This window comes from Perna viridis, chromosome 7 (genome assembly GCF_037379345.1).
Source record: "Perna viridis isolate PV_CMFRI_1.1 ecotype Kerala chromosome 7, ASM3737934v1, whole genome shotgun sequence".
NCBI lineage: Eukaryota > Metazoa > Mollusca > Bivalvia > Mytilida > Mytilidae > Perna > Perna viridis.
In genome coordinates, this window is record NC_142451.1 from 7,368,905 (window position 1) to 7,390,106 (window position 21,202).

The 21,202-nt window shown below is 33.0% G+C and overlaps 1 protein-coding gene across 1 annotated transcript; it reads left to right on the forward strand.

Annotated features, from left to right (window-relative positions):
* Positions 1-517: 517 nt before the first annotated feature.
* Positions 518-19,726, forward strand: LOC148611142 (uncharacterized). The gene is made up of 5 exons (XM_088591321.1): positions 518-655; positions 4,293-4,486; positions 5,430-5,644; positions 11,980-12,187; positions 15,115-19,726. The coding sequence occupies exons 1-5, from the start codon at positions 534-536 to the stop codon at positions 15,567-15,569; spliced, it is 1,194 nt and encodes a 397-aa protein (XP_088447447.1). The 5' UTR covers positions 518-533; the 3' UTR covers positions 15,570-19,726.
* Positions 19,727-21,202: the final 1,476 nt, after the last annotated feature.

Genomic DNA, 21,202 nt, shown 5'->3' on the forward strand with positions numbered 1-21,202 from the left:
AAATAGGTGCATTGTCATTATTAGTTAGGGTAGATAATACCTATATCATACAGTCATCTTGCAAAATTATACAGACAGTTATATAATATATATATTAAGATTGTTTGAAATGGTGTAAAAAATAATATATTTGATTTATTTCAAATGAATTTTGATATTTAAAAAAATTATATTTTTTCAAAGGGAGATAATAGGCTGGAAGGTTATGTGATTGGTGGAAAAAATTGGGAATTTTAGTTTGTTTTTTTTTAAATTGCAAAATGACCTCAGTTTTCGTTTTGATGTATGTAAGAATGTCAATAAAGAGTACTTTGCAATTTAATATATATATAGATATCATTTTACTTTGTTTTTGTTCATCTATTACCATTAATACACATAACTTCTTCACTACTCTATGACCAACATAGATGTTTATTACAGATTGTGCCATTTTTTTTTCATTACATTTGGTCAGAAATCCATAAAATTCATCGGAATTTTACTACCTCCATGAAAATATTTTTATTCCAGCTTATATTGATTCGGAAAACATGTGCGATGTGTGTAAAAACACACCTGCAAATTTTAAGAGAAAGGATTGCCAACATCGATATTGTGACGAGTGTGATCAGAAGCATTCGTCATTAGAATGCCCTATTTGTACCAGAGAATGGTAGGTTTGGTTTTATTGTTACTGTCATTACATACAGACCTTAAAAATAAAAAGCAATCTATCTTTTTTTCTTTTCAGAAGATATGATGTCACAAAATCTTTTGTATTTATGGTTTGCTTCCCTTAGGAGCCAAACATTTTCTTACCTCATTATCATTAGCGTCCATTTTAAGTATTAAGGTGGTAGACCTAGGGTAAGGGACATAACTCTTGAAATCAGTGACATGCTTGTATCATTTTCTATTTCACCAAAGCCTACCAAGCTTTCATTTGAAATGAAATCTGTCCAAGTTACTGTGATGCTCACATAAAATTGATGTTAAATGTTGAATACAAACGTTCCGATGCTTTGTAAGAGTTGTGTCCCTTACCGTAGGTATTCTTCCTTAAGTAGCACTCCAGTCAAGAACAATGCAAAATGTGATTATTTACATATAATATATTTTTGCAAGATTTTTTGTTCAGTGAATTCATTTCTTATTATACTAGATTCTATAATATCTGTGTTAAGTCCATGACCTTTATACATATGAATTAATTCATCCTGTTTACTGATTACTGTAGCATTGAACCTCTTACTAATAACTCCAGGACGAGTGTTAATTTGCTTATGGGAAACACCTTTAAATGTGTACAATAATCGAGGTTAAGATAATAAAGATGTATCTTGAAACTTGTATTCCTCAGGACCCAACCTGGAATATGTGAATAATGAATGGCATTAAGACACACCTCTGATTACAGCAAAATGTATTATAACTTTAGCAAGAGTAATACCTAATACGGTTATAGAATTAAGAAGGCAAATCAATTTATGACAAATAATAGAATTTTACAAAATGTAACAAATTTTACCTTTTACAGTAATCATTGGAGCAAAGAACTCCATAGAATTTGATAGTGTTCATTATGATGTAACAAAGTTGTCCGCGCAATCGAAAAGAAAGTAGTGAAATTAAATTAATCACCTTTTTCAGTGAAATTACATAATTACAATCATAAATCACGCTATACCACAAATGGACTTTGTTCTATTTATCAGTCTAGGATTTAAACATGGTGTACTCAATATCATGTTTTACACTAATTGAGGCCTAAATTTCTTTTACAGTCTCACAACTAAACACAAAAATTAGCATCAAAATGATGTTGAGGCTTATCAGTATAATGTGTTTTCATAAGCTGTAAGACCAGTTAAACTGTTAAGTCAACTATAATTCTGTCTGTGACGCAGATTGTATCATTCTTGAACATTGTTAATTTTCAGTTTCAATGAATTATTTGAACACAACTAATTTTCCTCTAATGCAAGTTTTAGCGGTGGATCCTGTGGATGGTCCCAAGGTCCCAATCCCAGAAACCAAGCCCTTTTGTGGAAAAAAATTGTTAATTCAGAAAAATTCAGGACAAATGAGCACATGATAGCCTGAATCTTAATTTAAAAATGTCTGGATCCGCCCCTGTGTATGAGACTTTAAAGTTGAAGAACACAACAGAATATCAATTGCAATCTTTTCTATTTGATCATAAATACAGAAGACCAACAAGACTGTTAAACAATACTTATTAATGTTTGGGATATTAAACTTTTAGAAATATAATGAACGTAATTTTTTCCAGGGCTTCAATAGTAAAACTAAAATTTCCCGTAAAAATATATACATCTAAATTCGGGGCAAAAATTAGAAAATATGTCTTTCTTCCTCATAAATCCACAACTATTTTTCACACCTGATAAATTTTCAATATTTTTGGTCATTTCTCAATTTCTAGGTGAAATCATCATAGTCCCCTTTTTGTAATTATATGAAGTATGTATAAAGCTCGAAAGAGACATTAGAATATGCTAACAGGTAGAATGCATAGCCCAAACATCATTTTGATGCGAATTTTTGGGTTTAGTTGTAAGCCTATTTAAGTGTTCCATAAATATTGATATCACATGCACCGAGCTGTCATAATTGTATATAAACGTCAGTAATAGAGAAAATTGAAATCGCCGCATACTTTTTGTACTTGACTGTAGATCATAGAGAAGGAAACCTGATTATAATATGTGAAAAGCATAATGAAATAAAAATTGAAAACTTTCGAGTTTTTTTACAACTGCAAACATTTTTTTTTCGGTACATAGGCTTAATGGTAACACCCTATCGTCGCTGGAGTCCGTTAACCTTTCTTTATTTACGAAAACTTTATTAAAACTTTTGAAGTATAACAAATTGCTCTTGGGGACATGGCGGAGCACCCCATGATTTTTGACCCACCCCTTTGAAAAAGAAACTTAAAAGGAAAAACGGGTGTTGTCATTATAATTATTAGAAAAGTGTATTGTTGAACCGATTTGATGATTGGATGATTCAGATGTCAATATGTTTCTTTTAAAATTCTGTTTTAAAGGGTTTTGTTACAAAGTAGATTTATCATCAGCCGTTTTGGAGTTTAAAGGGTGAGAAATTGAGTCATACCCCAAAAACAAACTGAGGTCACATTTTTATTTTTTTCATTGGATTCTTTATGCAAAACTGTCTGTATTTCAGAAATCTCAGGTTTTGAGTTATGAGGGGCCAATAGAACTACGCCTCAAAAATTATATTTCTAATACATTTGTATTTAGCCTTATTTTGATTTTTCATTGTTACTGGGATCGTACGCAACTGTCTTTCATCAGCAACCTTAAAGCATCACTTTTATTATCTTTAATTGAATTTAAAAGTGTGTGCTATATTGTGTCAAAAACAGTTTTTGTGACCTAAAAAAAACTCTTTTTTGGCTTCTCTAAAACAAAGGATTTAAAAAGACAATTGAATATTTTATCTCCGCAGATCATAATAATTTTATACTAAATTTTAATGAAGTGCTAATCAGGTAGGTGCATTGTTATGTTGTGATCAGTAATGGGTCTATTTCTCAGTAAAAAAAATGTAGCATTGTTATGTTGAGTACAGCAATTGGTCTATTCAGGTAGGTGCATTGTTATATTGAGATCAGTGGTGCATCTATTTCTCAGTCAGGTCGGTGCATAGTTATGTTGAGATCTGTAATGGGTCTATTTCTCTGTCAGGTAGGTGCATTGTTATGTTGAGATCAGTAATGGGTCTATTTCTCAGTCAGGTAGGTGCATTGTTATGTTGAGATCAGTAATGGGTCTATTTCTCAATCAGGTAGGTGCATTGAAATGCTGAGATCAGAAATGGGTCTAATCAGGTAGTGGCATTGTTGTGTTGAGATCAGTAATGGGTCTATTTCGCAGCCAGTTAAGTGCATTGCTATGTTGAGATCAGTGGTGCATCTATTTCTCAGTCAGGAAGGTGCATTGTTATGTTGAGATCAGTAATGGGTCTATTCAGGTAGTGGCATTGTTATGTTGATATCAATAATGGGTCTATTTCTCAGTCAGGTAGGTGCATTGTTATGTTGAGATCAGTAATGGGTCTAATTAGGTAGGGACATTGTTATATTGAGATCAGTAGTGGGTCTATTTCTCAGTCAGGTCGGTGCATTGTTATGTTGAGATCAGTAATGGGTCTAATCAAGTACATGTATATGACTGTTATTTGCTTACTATGAATTTGTTTCCCAGTTATCATTACTTCAGTACTTTGATTCTAAATAAAGCCTTTATGTTTCATTCCAGTACCAATACCTATAAAGGGTTTGCAGTAATATGTGTACATGAGAAGTTTCAGAATAGTGCGCAAAAGCAATTACCCAATGCATTGAATGATTTACAAAATATGAAAACAGTCCTAGAGAATTATTATCACTGCACTACTTTGACTTATAAGGACAAGGACAAAAATTTCTATGATGTCACGTTATACGACGAGAGTAAGTAATTGTAAAAAAATAAATTTTCAGCTTGTCTGTAGCTGTTAAGATTAAAACTATAATTGAAATAAATGCCTTTTGACTTTTTTGGAATAAATTAGATATCAAATTATTTTCACTTTTTATTAATTATTAACAAAAACTTTGGGATATTTAATCAATTTTAGAACTTGTTAATAAGAAAACATCTTGCTTTTAAAACTAAGGCTGAAAATATCTATTAGCAACAGTTAGAAATTTCATACCTGTCCATTCATGTAAGAATCGGGCACTACTGTGTGCTTATACTTAAAAAAGTATAGGAAATATAGAAAACATTCTTAAAGATACAACTTCTGATGTACAATGCTACTTTGAGAGAGTGTTATTACTCAACTATATATAATCAATTTTTAAGTAAAACAGTTCTTTGTTTCCAAACTGTGCACTTCAATTAAATATTGATGTTTCTAATGTAAATAGAATGTAACCGAGCTTTAAACACAAATCTTTGTTTTCGATGTTGCACTGTAACAGTAGGGCCTTCATGATGTTTCTTTTTGAGTAAACTATTTTTGTATGATTTGCTTTGATGATGTGACGTCTTTCACGTCAATCGGTCAGAACTTCGAGATCCAAATTATCCCTGACAAAATAACGTTTTGATAACAAACCAATGCTTTAGATTTGGATTTGATTCCATAAGCAATTCAATTATAGGGAATGTTTCTATTTTATAGTAGGTTATGCATGTACGAAATAATCTGGTTTAGTCCAGTTTTCACTAGTTTGCGGTCAGTAAGTGTGAACTGTCGCAAACCACGTCATTTTGTATAACCTGTTTAAAAATTAGTAGCATTTCAAAACTTCAGTTTATATATTTTAGAATATGTTGTGATGTGCTGAAATGTGATCTGCTAACGTCAAAGTAAAATATGCTTTTTTCTGTTGTTTTTTTTTTTAGTAAAAAATGCCATGCAAGGGCATAAGTATGGATACTTTATGTTTGTATTGAGTACACATGGATTTGAAGAGATTGGAGGGAAACCTAGAGAAAACATACAGAAATTGGAACTCAGTTTCTGCACATATGACCATGTATACTCAACTCAACGACTTATGGACACAATAGCTCAAATACCTGAAGTCATGGATATTATGAAGATCTTTATAATACAGGTACGTGTAATATGCTTGACAGACTCGCTTTAGTGCGCTCCTTGGTGCACCTGGTTCATGCTCCCAGTTTTTTGTGGACTCCGAGTTGTTCATTTTACTTTTTTGCTGTGTATGTATTATTTGGTTATTCAATGCACAAGCACTTGGGGCCAGGATCCCCCCCCCCAAAAAAAATAGAAAATTCATCGTGTTAAACCATTATTTGCAAGTTCTGTTGATTGTATGGTAATTTTCGCAATTTTGACTCTCCCCGAAATTCACATATACACCATACTATGGTATATATATATATATGATATTCGGGGAAGGTCAACAATGCGAAAAATGGCAAAATTGTGTCGAAAACTTGGTTATAATGGTTGCTTATGAAAAGATGATTTTTTTTTATTTGTTTGGAAAAATAATGAAAAAAAAACTGAAATCCTGAACCCAAATGCCGGTATTTTTATGCTCTTTGTTGTGTGTGTTTGTTTTCCGTGTCTGGCCTTTTTCCCGGGATTACATTCTTTAGAATTCCGCTAGAATCTTGGTTCCCCAGATTACTCTTGGACGTATTATCAACTGGGTCCACTACTCTTATTTATGGCCAGAAATAGCTTGAATATTCATATTGAACTTGATTCGGGAGCTTAAATATAGGATCATGGAAGTTCCACTTTCGTATGTGTTGCAAATACGATTGAGAATCAAACCAGTCTCTGTCCGAAGATTTAAAAAAATTGAATCATAGCTTTATTTTCAAGATAGGGATGACCAAAACAGTCAACAGTTCACGAAAACTACCCATAATTCTTGGGTACCTATATAGTGTGAAAAAAGTGAATCGAAACGAAATGAAATCGAAATAAAACAAAACAAATTGAAACAGAAATGAAATGAAAAAGAAAAATAACGTTTTTAAATACGTTTTGAAGTTTATACACGATACATGTACACATTTAATTCACCCTAGTATTACGTTAACAATAAAATGATACACATTTTTCTGTCGGTCATTTGTTACTGAGGGACATACATGTAAGTACGATAATTCTTTACCAATGCCGGAAAATCCGAGCAAAGATTTCGGAACTTAACGATTACGAGCGTGTCTTGACTATTCAAACCGAATATATTTCTAAGGACCTTACAAATGTATTTATATAAGTTTGAAATTTTCCCAATAAAAAGGGAGGATGATGTAACAAAATCACTGGTTTCATTGATTATCTTAAGATATGATGAATCACCCTCTGCCTGATTTTTAGGCAGAACCGTACTTTACTCAACCAAATCGGTTTGTCGTTGGTTTTTATTTCAAACGGTGTCTTGTACAGGAATGGTGGAGCTATACACCTCTGCTCTGTCCCGGAGATGGCAATAATCGTTTCAAGTTTTTTTGTTTTTTTTTTTTTTTTTTTTTGTTATTATTTTTTTTCTGTGATTACAAGTTTAAGTGTAAAGTGTTTTTTTCCTGCTAAATAAACGATGATCAAACCACATAAATACATTTAGTTTAAATATGGTATTGTATTTGAATGTTATAACTGCGTTGTGACATTTTCGCTATATCCTCTGATTGTTTTACTTAAAAAAGGTAATAGGGACCTAAATAACTAATCCGACATTTTTTTCTTAAAATTTGCATGTGCATATAACATGGTGAAATACAGAGATCGAAAAAACAAGATATGTAGCCGATGTAGCTTCAGGGATACGGCTTTCGGAATATTCAGGAAACCACTCTATATTTTTTTTATAGAAATAACGTTAAAATGCTCAATATATTTCAAATTTGTAGTTTGCATACTTCCATCATGTAAAGTAATTCGACATTTTTGGCAGGAACTTCAAAATTTATATGTAGATAAAGTCACAACATGAAACTACTGACACTCTGTTATTAAATTAAAAGCGGTCTCCAAATAAATTTGAACAGGATTGAATCGCTTCAGCATTCAATAGTTTCACCCAAATTTAGACTTTTCGGGAATAGTGTGAAGTGAGTGTCTGTAAGTTGATGAATACATTGTGACGGGTGTTTCAAGGATCTTCCGGTGACAGTGTGATATATTTTTGACACAAATCCCAGTAATGACAACCAGCGTTTAACAAGTAAAAATAAATACATATAACGAATTCAAAGATATAGTATATTATGGGCCACTTGTGTAGTCGCCTATAGTATTTATACATTTCATGTATATCAGTTATTGATTCTATGGGATTGTTACATCAGTCGAAACTTACGAAGTAGTATGTGTAAACAATTGAGATTGTGAACCTAACAAAATAGTAGGTTTTCGCAATAGGTTATAAGCAATACGGCTGGTGTAGTTCGGTTCTCACTCTCCCTTGGATACTTGTAATCCTTGGAAGTACGCCTTACATGAAAAATAACATATGTTGAGAAGTGGCACAAACAGTTTCCTTATCAATACTTTTTGCCCCTAACGAAGGCTGTAAGGCCGAAAATTGGGCTCACATTTTCCATATATCTACGTTTTATTTATATTTTATTTGTATTAGTTCTCCTTTTAAGCTCATCTGGCCGTAGGCCAAGCAAGCTATTGTCATCACTTGGCGTCGTCGTCGATAACAATTTATTCAAACAACTTCTCCTCTGAAACTACTGAATAAATTTGCGTGAAACTTCTAATGATTGTGTCTTAGAGTATTCTGCACAAATGATTGTTTGGATTTTTGATCGGTTAAAAATCATGGTCACCGTCACTAAAAATAGAACATAGCGATCAGACGGTATCCAAAACCGTTAGGTTTAACAAAATTCTAACAAGGGTTAAAGTATTCAGCATTATGAGATCTATCTGTGGTCAAATTATAGGTGAAAATATGTTGACCCATATTGATATTGGAGTTATTGCCCTTTTTGAACATTTTTTGCTGTTTTTGATGTTATTACATTAAAAAAAATCCTCTCCTCAGAAACTACTTCACAGAATTCAATGAAAGTTAGTATTCTTAATTTTTAGTGTATCCTGTGCAAAATGATTGTTTGGATTTTTGATTGGTTAAAAAACATGGCCATCGTTACTAAAAATAGAACATAGGGTCGGACAGTAGTTTTGTGCATATATCTCCAAACCTTTAGTTTTAGCTAATATCTTTCAATTGCTGAAATGATCCATATTATAAGGCCCACAAAAGTCTCCAAGGGATCAAAGTTGTCAGACGACTCCATATAAGAGTTATTGCCCTTGAGAGGAGAAATATGACAGGGTTTTGTTTTTAAGTTTCCAGCTAATATCTGGAAAACTTTGACAAATGGAATGAGACTTTCAATTCCTGTAACCATTCTTATTATAAGGCCTACAAAAGTCTTCAAGGATCAAATTGAAATTTTCAGACGACTCTGTGTTATTGACCTTGAAAGGCAAACAATTATGTTTTTAGCAGTTTTCAGCCAATATCTTGAAAACTATAATAGATAGAATGAAACTTTCATTTGATGAAATGATCCTTATGATAAGTTCTACCAAAGTCTTCCTGGAGTCAGAATTGTTGGGCAACTCCTTGTTAGAGTTAATGCCCTTCAAATGAAAAAAATGACCCGGTGAGCCTCTTGTTACCTTTTAAACTTGGCTATTTTTCACTAATTTATTACACCTATAAATGTATAGCTTTATATGTCAATGTGACTTCTCTTTGATACGAAATACTTGGTGAACAATAGTACACTGGTTTATTTTGTAATTTTTTAAAGAGTTGAAAGACAAATTGCATTGAATGATCGAAGTAAGCATAGTACATGATAACAGTTTTATCCGTTAACATCTTACGACTTTCACGGGATCCAGCACTAGTTTGTATTAAGTACAATAAATAGCTACATGCATATTCCTGTTACTTTTTGCCAAAGAACAAACAGGATACGAGTTTTTTTTTTTTTTTTTTTTTTTTTTTTTTTTACGGAACACTGGACATTGCATAAAAGAATAGAACGGCATTTATAACTTGAATTATTATTAGAATTGACATAATTATGTAAAATTCTATAAAGATACCTTTTGTCTAATACATGTGCTGTTCATTTAGCACTAGACCCCTATATGCACAGCATGCATTGCCCACCCGTGTGTGGATATGCCCTAATGCCTCTACACCTAGTTGGGATAGTTGACTTAAACTTACATTGGCTTCGTCAGGAGGCAGAACATCAACTTTTGATACATGTAAAATGGAGCAGATCTCTTCAAGATGTGAAAGTAAGGCGGGGAGCTGATGTAGGAAGTGATCACCATCTTGTCACAGCTTACATCAAACTGAAACTTCAAAAGTGCGAGTGAAAAAGTATGATATTGCTAAATTAAAGGATAGAAGCAATTCAAACGAGTTCAACATAAAATTTAGAAACAGATATCAGCTATTAGTTAGAAAATAGAAATGGGGACGACTTAAACTCAGTAGAGAAACAGTGACATCAGATAGAAGAAATATACAGCAAGGCTAGTGAGAAGGTTTTGGGATTCAAAGGACAGATAGAGTGGATCACACCGTTAAGACTATTGACGAGGGAAAACAATTTTAGGAAAAATATTTGCAGTATACACTCAGATTAAAAGACAGATTGAAGGGGCAATACTCCAAAAACAAAAAGGAAGTGAAGAAAGACACCAAGACAAATCGACAAACTTTGTCGACATTGCATGGCAAAAGAAGCTGAAAAGGCCGCTTCAGACGAGAGAATAGGGGAAGGTTTCCAAATAACAAAGCAATTATATAGAAAGAGAAGTAATATCAATATGCTATCAAGGAACAAGCAGGGCACACTAAGGAACAAGATGGATTGAGCTTTCACCACGTTTCTTATCAAAACTGACCCTAAAGTAACAACTGCTATAACAGAGGCTGAGGCAGACCGATAAAGGAAGAACTATTGAAAGCAATTAAAAGTCTGAAACACAACAAGGCCCTTTAGAAAAGGTCAGCTATATCAGCAGAACTTTTCAAAGCATTCTAAACTACTGATATATTACTGTCACTGGAGAGAAGGTAACACCATCAAACTACCAAAAAATGGTGATCTCTATAACTGCAACAACTGGAGAGGCACCAACTTACTCTCAATACCGAGCAGTGTTCAGTAAAAGTTTGATCGATAGAATAAAGACTGCTGTAATAAACTAAGAAAAGAACAAGCAGGAGTTAGAAAATAAAAGAGCTGCTGCAATCAAATATTTGTATTTAGAAACACCATCGAGCAATCCACAGAATGGCAGTTTCATGGTAAAATCTGGAGTACGTCGAGGATGTGTAATGTCATATCTCCTCTGCAGAATGACAATTGACTAGTTGTGAGATCAAGCATAAGTGAAGGAAACACCGGAAGTGGATAGACCATATTTACACATTCAGATTATGTAGATGATGCAGAGATGATATTAGGTTTATATTACTGGCTTGGAAATTACAATGTACAAACATGAGAAATATCAAACAAAATAATGAAGATCAAAGACTAAGTCTTCAACGTCGCAAATAGTCAAATATTCTATGCCTCTGGTTAAGTCTTGCTTTCATCATCCGAAATGGCAAGAATGTGATATGCTCTAAAATTGGGCGACTTCCGCTTGAATTAGATTCCTCTTTCGTAACCATTATGACCCGAATGTTGTTTCAATCAAAGCAACTGGTTACAATGAAGTGCGGATAATGTTTTCGTTCCACAAGTTTCTTTCAATTTTTTAGCGATCTTTGGGTCGCTTCTAATATTGACAAGGGAACCAGATTATGAACCAGATTAAACAACTAGCAAAGGCTATTTATGTATATATATATATATATATATATCGGGGCCCTGATACTATATATATATATATATATATATATATATATATATATATATATATATATATATATAGATAGATATATATATATAAACGTCTCAGAATGTGACGACTCTATTCACTACATTGCTCCATCGGATCAAATTGATACAGGGAAGATACGTAAATATATAGAAAGGTCTGAAAATTTTCCAACTGTCAAATTTGCGATGCAGATATTTGGTCGTTCCTTCCGCGGGACTCGAACTCGTACCGCTGTGACATCTATGGCAATACCGCCTGCACAAAGTCCAGCTACGTAGGATTAATCTAGGGCTGTCATTTAGTACACGATGTATGGTAGTACGGGACAGTTCATTTACATGTTATTATGTAGGACTTTGTGCATGCGGTGTTGCCATAGATGTCACAGCGGAAATAAATACATAAATGATACCTGAAAATATATATGATTTGTATCAACAAATATGTGTTAAAATGATTCATATTCCACAAATAATATTTGATAATTACTAAATTTTGAAATCCTTCTGTTTTTATAATGTTCAGGCTTGTAGAAGCAGATTTGGTCAATCAGATGTTGAGAATATGGACCTGGGATTTGATGTAGCATTGCAATCTCCAACATCAACAAATATCACCAATTACGATTCGGCGGGTTCTTGCCTTGCAACTGCGAATACAAATCAGTTACAAATGATAGACTTGTCATTTCCATATATTGATGACTGTGTAGTTGTTTTTGGATCAATGTCGGGTAAGGTGTTATATGTGTTTATATTTTCGATCTGATTACATTTAAGTACATAGCAATCATTAGGAAATTATGACACTCCAAGAATAAATTATATCTAAATATTATGTACTGAATAGAAGAGCTTTAAGTTATATTGTAACCATCTGTTTTCAGCCTTTCAGCAATCTGACAATAAATGCCATAGTAGTATAGTACGAGTTTTAGAAGTCGTATTTTTCGGGAGGTGCAGGGAGGTAAACATGCGCATGACGTCACATCCGGTGGCCGTGGACCGAAGGGAGAGGGGGACCGAAAGTGGACCTTGGGTATGACCGGAAGTGGACGTAGATGGGAATAAATTTCTATAAATGGGAACAGGGGGCACTTTGATGTGGGAAAGGGGGGCTTAAAGGTTGGGAAGGGGAAACCGACCTACGTTGGTATTCTCATTAAAGTGTCCTGATTAGTGTCATTATGTAGTATGACGTTATATAACAGGTAAGTTTAAAAAGGGGGAGGGGTATTATGACAAGAGTTATCTTTCTTTGTTTATATTGCTTTTTTTAATTCTACATTATTAACGTTAATATTGTTTTTTTTAATCATTTTTGAAATTATTTGTTTGTAATTTCATTGTCATTGTGGAATAATGTCAAATTGGTTGGACACTTTGAATTCTAGATTTTGATTTGCTTTTCCTTGTGCTCAAATGATTGTGTAATTTGAATAAATGTCTCACTGATTAGACAGATGTTTGAAATTTCCCGTTATACTGGTGATTTCAATAGCCCATGTGTTGATTTTTAACTGTTTTTTATTGTGCTTTATAACTACATTACATGTGTAAGGAGAATGTTGTGCAATGTTTATCTCTCGGACATTAATTTTTATCGTTGTTTTAATTATTTTTGTTTAATTTTGTTTAATAATTTTTGTATAATTCAGTTTGAATAATTAATGTTGCTTTTTTGACTAACTACTGAAAGATTATCCTGACAATTGTAAGGTTTACAAAATTCAAAGTGTCCAATCAATTTGACATTATTACTCAAATTAAAAAAAACAATAAATGTTAATAAAATGTAGAATTTAAAAAAGCAATATAAACGAAGAAAGATAACTCTTGTCATAATACCCCTCCCTCTTTTTTACTGACTTTATAGCTGATCTGATCCAAAAGAAAGAATACCGTTTGGCTAGATCCTTTAATCTCAGTTTCCGCTATATAGATGACGTATTATCTTTAAACAATCCTAATTTCGGGGATTTGGTACATCGTATCTACCCCAAAGAACTTGAGATAAAGGATACTACAGACACTGTGAAGTCGGCTTCATATCTTGACCTACACTTAAGAACTCGATGATAAAGGTAAACTATTGACCAAACTTTCCGACAAGCGTGATAACTTTTCATTCAGAAATGTCAACTTCCTTTCATCTGTGGCAACATCCCTTCAGTACATGCGTTAGGAGTGTTCATACCACAACTCATACGTTATGCCAGAGCTTGCCGAAACTACGCAGACCTTTTGTATCGCACTATCTCTAACAAATATGCTTCCGGAACAGTGTTATGTTGCTACAAGATTGAAGTCATCATTACAGAATTTTATGGTCGTCATCATGAACTCGTGGATCGTGATGGTGTATCCATGCGCACCATGAAAACTGATTTATTTAACGGGTCATAGTTTTCCATTTCCTCGTTTGTCTACCCCGGTTTTGACTTTTTATGAGCAACTCGGAGGGTGTTTCTAGAAAAGCCGAGGACGCTTACCCTACCGATGCACCTGGTCCATGCTCCCAGGTTTTTAGTGGAATCAGAGTTGCTTATTTGCTTTTGTTATTTCGTATGTATGATTTTAGTTACTTTTTGTTCTTTGTTGTTTATGTCTGTTTTCCATGTCTGTCTGGATCACATTCTTTTGATTACCGCTATAACCTTTGTTCCCTTGATTACTCTTTCTGTTATAGAACGTCATACTACATAATGACATTAATAAGGACACTTAATGAGGATACCAATGGAGTTCGTTTTCCCCCTCCAAACCTTTAAGGCTCCCCTTTCCTACATCAAAAGGTCCCCCATCTGTCCACTTCCGGTCACGATATGCCCACTTCCGGTCACGATATGCCCACTTCCGGTTCCCTTCCCCATCCCGTCCACATCTACCGGATATGACGTCATGCACATGCGGGTATTTTTTCCTACACCCCCGTAGAGTGCGACTTCTTAAACTCATACTTTACTTCTGACAATAGTACGTAATTCATTTATGCTGAAAATGGCATTATTTTTCTTTACTCATGTGAAAATTGCTGAAATTAAGGGAATAATGTTATAATAAAAGTATTTGGATTAAAATCATTTCTAAGTTTAAATTTCAAATTTTATATTATATCATCTTCAAACAAGAAAAGCTAAAAAAAATAAACTAACAAGTTTGATTATTTCTGTTTGTTCAAGTATCTGTTTCATTTGCTGATATAAGAATACTGATATGTAACTTTCATAACTATATCATCATAAATTAAGGAGCTGTCTTTGTAAGAATCATGCAAAATCTGAAAAATGTGATACACCCCAAAAAAGGCTACATATTTTTATTTTTGTAATTAGGTTGTTTTATGGGTCTATACTATGAAATGTGTAATTATTCATTCAAATCTGCCTGCTCTTGGGAGATAATCCATATTGAAAATCTAGTAGATTCTATTGTATTTGAGTGCCATTTATAGAGTTATCTCCCTTAATTTTGAAATCTACAGTGCATTCTATATATGTTTTTATCTCCTAAGAGCACGGGTTATATGAAAAACCACATGTTAATTTCTGTTTACAATGACATTTCAAACAAAATATCAAAAATAAAAATATGTAGGCTTTTTAAACATGAATCATATTTTGCATGATCCTTAGCTGGAGTCCTACTTAAATGTTTATAGGAAAGTATGCATACACTTACAATGGTAGAGGGTGCCTGATTACTCATATGCACAGCAGCCTACTATCCCTTGCACAAGAGAAAACAGTTCACATTTTAGATGTTCTAACAAATGTGAATTTCAGCCACAGCAGCTTCGGTGTTCCAGTGTTCTGTGATTACACTCGTAAAGGGTGTGAGCGCTATTTAGATGTTCTTGGCGAGGAACTCAAACACATCCCAGCAGATAGAATGATGCAATTCCAATTGTTAAGTGATACAGTTAGAAATTTAAAGGGTAAGATAAAGAACATTCCTCCTCAGTCTGCCCTACCTCAGGATATTGTAAAAGAAGTACAACAAGTAGAAACGGATGCTAGACAAAATAATATCATTCCAAACGTGAAAACACAATCCTGCTATTTTCACAACCTTGTTTTCGATGACGACAAATACTTTTGTTTAAAAAATGTGTGAAAAGTTATGGATAATATGTGGATTAACCTCTACATGGATTTTGCAAATTTATGTGCTCCTTTATTCGACCATTTGTTGTTACTCGCACGTTTAGTCATGTGTAGAGTCAATAACCATAGAAATCTAAATAAAAAAAATCGGTAATTTTTTCATAAGCTAATTGCACCATAAAACATCTGGAACTATTCAATTTTGAATACGTGATACATTGGACCCTGAATTATACATTTCATAGATATAACGATGGCCAATATATTCTGTTAATCTCGTATTTTACAACATTTCCAAGGGTTTACAACTTTCCGGGTTGCACTTTATATTAAAGTAGGGCGTACAAATGTCTTTATTCCTGGTAGAGTTGTTGCGTTTAACAATGTCGATTATTTTTCCTGTTGATTTTGATGGTACAAAAACTACACTATGAAAGTAGTTACCGTGGAGTTTTCTACAAAATGTTCTACCACTGCCTGATTATACTAACATGGTGTGTAGTTATAACCTAGTAATATCATTACACTTGTTTATTTACTAAGTTTATGTTTTTACTTTGTATGGTTATGTAATTTGTTTAATTGAAACAATAACAAATTGAAATGTTCAAAATATTGAATGCTTTGATTGCTCTCTATTTTACATTATTTAAGGAGCCATTTTTTTTAACTTGAATCAATACGATATTAATTACTTTAGATTTTGCTTTTCACGAAGACATTTCTCAGATACATTTTTGTTTTCATACAAACGCCCTCTTTGTTTTTCTACTTTAAAAGAGTTGAAGGGCATGTTTGACTTGATCTTCAAATTTCCCGCAAATTCTAGGGTATTAAAAATGATATATAATATTAACATCCTTGTTTATTAGTGTAAACAAGCTTCGCTTTCTTAAGTTATTTTTAAGGTAGATAACATATTGCTGCTGGTTTATAGTAGCCTTTTCAATTTAAATATTTCTGTTCTTCAGCCATATTTTAACAAGCCAGATGTAGTTTATAATTGTTAGACCAAACATTCCAGCAATGCTTTTTATGTACCACTCCACATGCAATTCAGATAGTGTCTATTTATTGTTTTTATGTAACGGCAGTCCTTTTTGTATTCAAATCTGCATTTATAAGAAAACCATCCAAAAATAAACCAAATCAAGAACGATTACTTTTTCAAAGTGTCAATTGCATAAACAATGTATATATGTTTTTAATCTCAAAAGAGCAATACTCGAATGGAAAATTTCGACCGGTTCTGTAGTCTGGAACTGATTCTGAATAAGAAATAAAACTGAATTTACACGGTTTCCGATATCCATGAATTACACCCTGTCTTATTTACTTAATGTAAAAGCTATGTATATATAATTTATCTTAAGCAATTGAATGTTATCTTGATAATAGTTCAAATAATTTATAATTTGAACAGCTCATACAGTGCAAAAATGATATGGCTCACATAAATAAATGTTAGTTGTTCTCTGTAATTAAAAAAATATTTTTATTCGAAAACAACCTTAGATAACAAAAAAACCTGTTATTAGAACGGAATTGCCAAATTAAACGATATAATACCTTACGGTGTATCCATCTGCACCATGAAAACTGATTTATTCAACGGGTCATGGTTTTCCTTTCCTCGTTTGTCTACCCCGGAATTGACTTTTTATGAGCAACTCGGCGGTTGTTTCTAGAAAAGCAGAGGACGCTTACCCTACCGGTGCACCTGGTCCATGCTCCCAGTTTTTATTGGAGTCCGAGTTGCTCATTTGCCTTAATTACTTTGAATGTATGATTTTAGTTACTTTATGTTCTTTGTTGTGTGTGTCTGTTTTCCATGTCTGGTCTTTGTCCCTGGATTACATTCTTTTGATTACCGCTGTAACCTTGGTTCCCTTGATTACTCTTTCTTAAATATTGTTTTGTGTTTTTTGTCTTTGTATATGTTTTTATATATATTATTTTATATAAATTTACTATTTTTATACATGCTGTGAAGGTATACTTTCTGAGGGTTTTAATTTCCGTTGGACAGGTGCCTTTATTCCGCTTGTTTTGGGAGTTTTGAGGTAACAGGTTTATAATAATTAGAAGATTTAAAAAACTACATTGAGTTTTTCTTTGAAGCACAAACACCTCGAAAATTTAAACCTTATGAAATAAACAGCGGTGTTGCACGGTTTAACTTTTTTTCTTTCATTTATCAATTCATATTTGTTGGTTCTTTCAAATTTACTGATCATTGAACCATTGAAAGTCATTGCAACTATTTTTTGTTTTTCAAAATGCCAGAGTAAGTGATCAGCTAAAAATTTTGTTTGTAATATGCACTTTTTTCGAGAAGTTTTGAATGGATGCATGTACAATCCGCAATGAAACAATAAAACATCAGGTCGAGAGTACCAAATCAAAATGTATCCATTAGGTCACCCCTCAGCAAACGGTTGTTAATGACCAAGTGCTTGAGAAGTCATAATTATCATGCTCTCAGGCCTAGAAATGTTACTTTATTTTTGTCATTTTGGGCGGAGGGGGCGTGTCGAAAGGGGTTACATGGACAAAATTGTCTCGGCCTGATCAATGCTTAATCAGATTTGAGCTTCTTTTTACTAATAAGAGGGTTTCCCCCCAAGCCCTGTTACTAGAGTACGGACTTATGCTGAAGATTTGCCCAAATATTTTACATGAAATTATGTTATTTTTATTTTATATTCACCATTAGTTTTTGAACCAAAAATATTATGGGCAACTCATTACAATATATATGGCTATTCTTAAAAATCTGTGAAAGGGTTAATTAGTATCATGTTGACGTACTTTTACTTCATGCATATTTAATATTTTAATTATTAATAAGATTTGACATAGTTTTATACATGTACGACCGCAGAAATTGCGTAATGTTTTTTAATTTTGGGTCTAATTTTTTTTTTTTAATTTTTTTTTTTGTTTTGTTTTTATTTGTTTATTTTTTGGGTTTTTTTTTCGTGGGATTCCTCATTGCATTTTGTAGCCACCATATGAGTCGAAAACTAATATTGTGTCCCTGCTTGCCCCGTGTGAAGAGAGTCCAATTGGCTGGGGTCGTATCATGCTGCGCTCAGCGAAGCCTTTTCAAAACAGTCTTGTCATTTTTATGATAGATATTGCAGTTGTTTTGTCATAGTTTTCTTTAACATGATTCAAATAACAAAATGCTTTAATCGGAAACTTCTATCGTAAAATAACAGGTATTTTGACAATAGTGACAGTAAGTGCTTTTTTTAGCTTTGATCCAGTGGAGGTTTTGCCATCCTTTTGTGTCTGTCGTAATTCATCGTTACCGTCATTCTTAACATCTTCTCTGCAGCCGTTGAGTGGATGCTTATCAAACAGGATCACAGGTATTTTCAGGTACATTTTGTATCTACATGAATTTTATGCTGTTTCAGTTACGTTAAACTGGCGTCAAGTATGGAAATCAGTGATATACTAGTAACATGGTGGTTTAGTTACTGTCCAGCTAGAACTATCCTATATAATAAATGAAACAAATCATTGCTATTTTCCTTTCTCAGATTTTGACTAGGACAAACTTGCTCGTCAACTCTTTTTCCCATTTCCAATGAAAAAATCCTATATTGGCAATCTTTGTTGTTTATGCTTTATCTTGAAAATTTAAATAGATATGAACAAAACTGTCGATATTATATGTTCCCTCTGACATGCCCTTTCAAATCTCCAAAATGTCAGTATCATAATATTAAAGAAGTACTGTCTTTAAATGACTACTATACTAATCTTGACGTGTACATTAAAGCGATGCAGACACTTCCGAACCTCTACTTACGTATTAGTATATATGTACATGTATACTGTGGAAGAACCTTTGTAACCGTGGTACCATTTTTTTTTTGTTATTTTCGAAAAGTTACTTGTACGGTTCGAACTTTAGAGGTCTTCCTAAAACCGACAAGTTTGAAACACCAAAAACTAACGAAATTTCTACAAACACTAAAAAGTGATACATGTACCCAGAAAAAAGGCACTTTCACAGTATGTTATCTTTAAATTAGAAAATGCCAGAACGATAATGAGAAGGTTTCCACCATTTTTTTCAATCAATGTTTAATTTGTCAATTGATTTTGTCTTTGATTTATTTTATATTTTGCAAATAAAATATATCCGCTTTATTTGTTGTTCACTACAAAAACAAAACAATCAATAGACTACAATTATAGTGCCAGACAAAAGACTTTCTTAAGTCTCACAGAGGCCTTATTTTGAGCACTTTCATGGAGCATGCCATTAAATTAGACAATTGTCTCAGGACCACATAAAGCCCCCATAAACAGGGGAAAATAAATAGCGTTAATGACAAAAATAAACAGCAAATGCCCCTTTGGAAAGACTTTTGTTATACAATCTAATGTAAGATTATGATGAATATCACTTTAAAAGAGGATATCTTTCATTATGTCAACGTTTATTACATTTTCAACTTTTCAGTAAGGTTTCATGTCCGTGCATCCGTCACACGTTTGTGTACTTAATAAAGTCTTTTTACGGCATTTTAATTCGGGGAAAGGTTAAAATAGGGCCAATGAGACAGACATCAACAAAAAGTCAACCAAGGAACAAATAAACTTCTACAGGTCACCACACCGTCTTTTATGATGGAAAATACCATTAAACATAAACGATACCAAAATCAATGATGTGGAACTATGTTATCAATGGCTTCAATAGTACTTGATTATTCGTGAGCCTCAATACTCAGTGGGTGTTTTATAGTATTTGTAAATTCAAAATGCGTACCCCGTTACCTCTTTCTCGGTCCATATTATGCTAATAGATCCCGAACTTTGTTCGAATGAAATATTAAAAATAGAAGCAATACATTGAACGACATTCGCACCTTATTTTACATAGTCATTTTATGATACATTTTCGAAAAAAATCCTCTTATATTGATGTTTTTGTTTGAGTAAATAAAGTGAACTTATCAGTCGCTTTTGGACTAGAAAAAAGAGTACTGTTTAGAGGTAGATACAGTTTGTTGTCTTTTGTCCTATTTGTTAAAGTGTTTGTATTCTGTATTGATGTCAAGAGTTAAATCTGAATTCAATAGATTTTTATAGTTCATTTTATTGTTGTATTGTCCAACGACTGTCATATGTTAAGGGACGGTTGAGCGCTTAAGAACATATGTAACTTATCATAATTTATGTGCCTGTCCTAAACCAGAAAACTGTAATTGATTATACGGACAGGGACTTACTAGCAAGGATATCAACTGCTTGCCTATTTCAAATGTAAATTTAGCAACTACCTAATATATACATGTATAAAGAAAATTACTGTAATTACGGAGACACCAAATCGATGTGTGTTAATGTCAGTCACCAGGATGACTTAAGATGACGACCTTTCATAAGAAGGACAATCGTGTTAACATAACGCTAGGTTAACTTAATATATATTTTGTTAAAATCATTGCTTGAACATATAGTAGAGACGACTTACTTTTTGCAGATATACTTACCAGCTTTCCCAAACATATGATTAAGAAGAACATAATTATTAATTTAAATTGACGTGATCAATCTCTCTTGAAGTAGGAACTGAAGCAGTAAAATATTGGCTCGGAAAATATCAAATGAACTTCC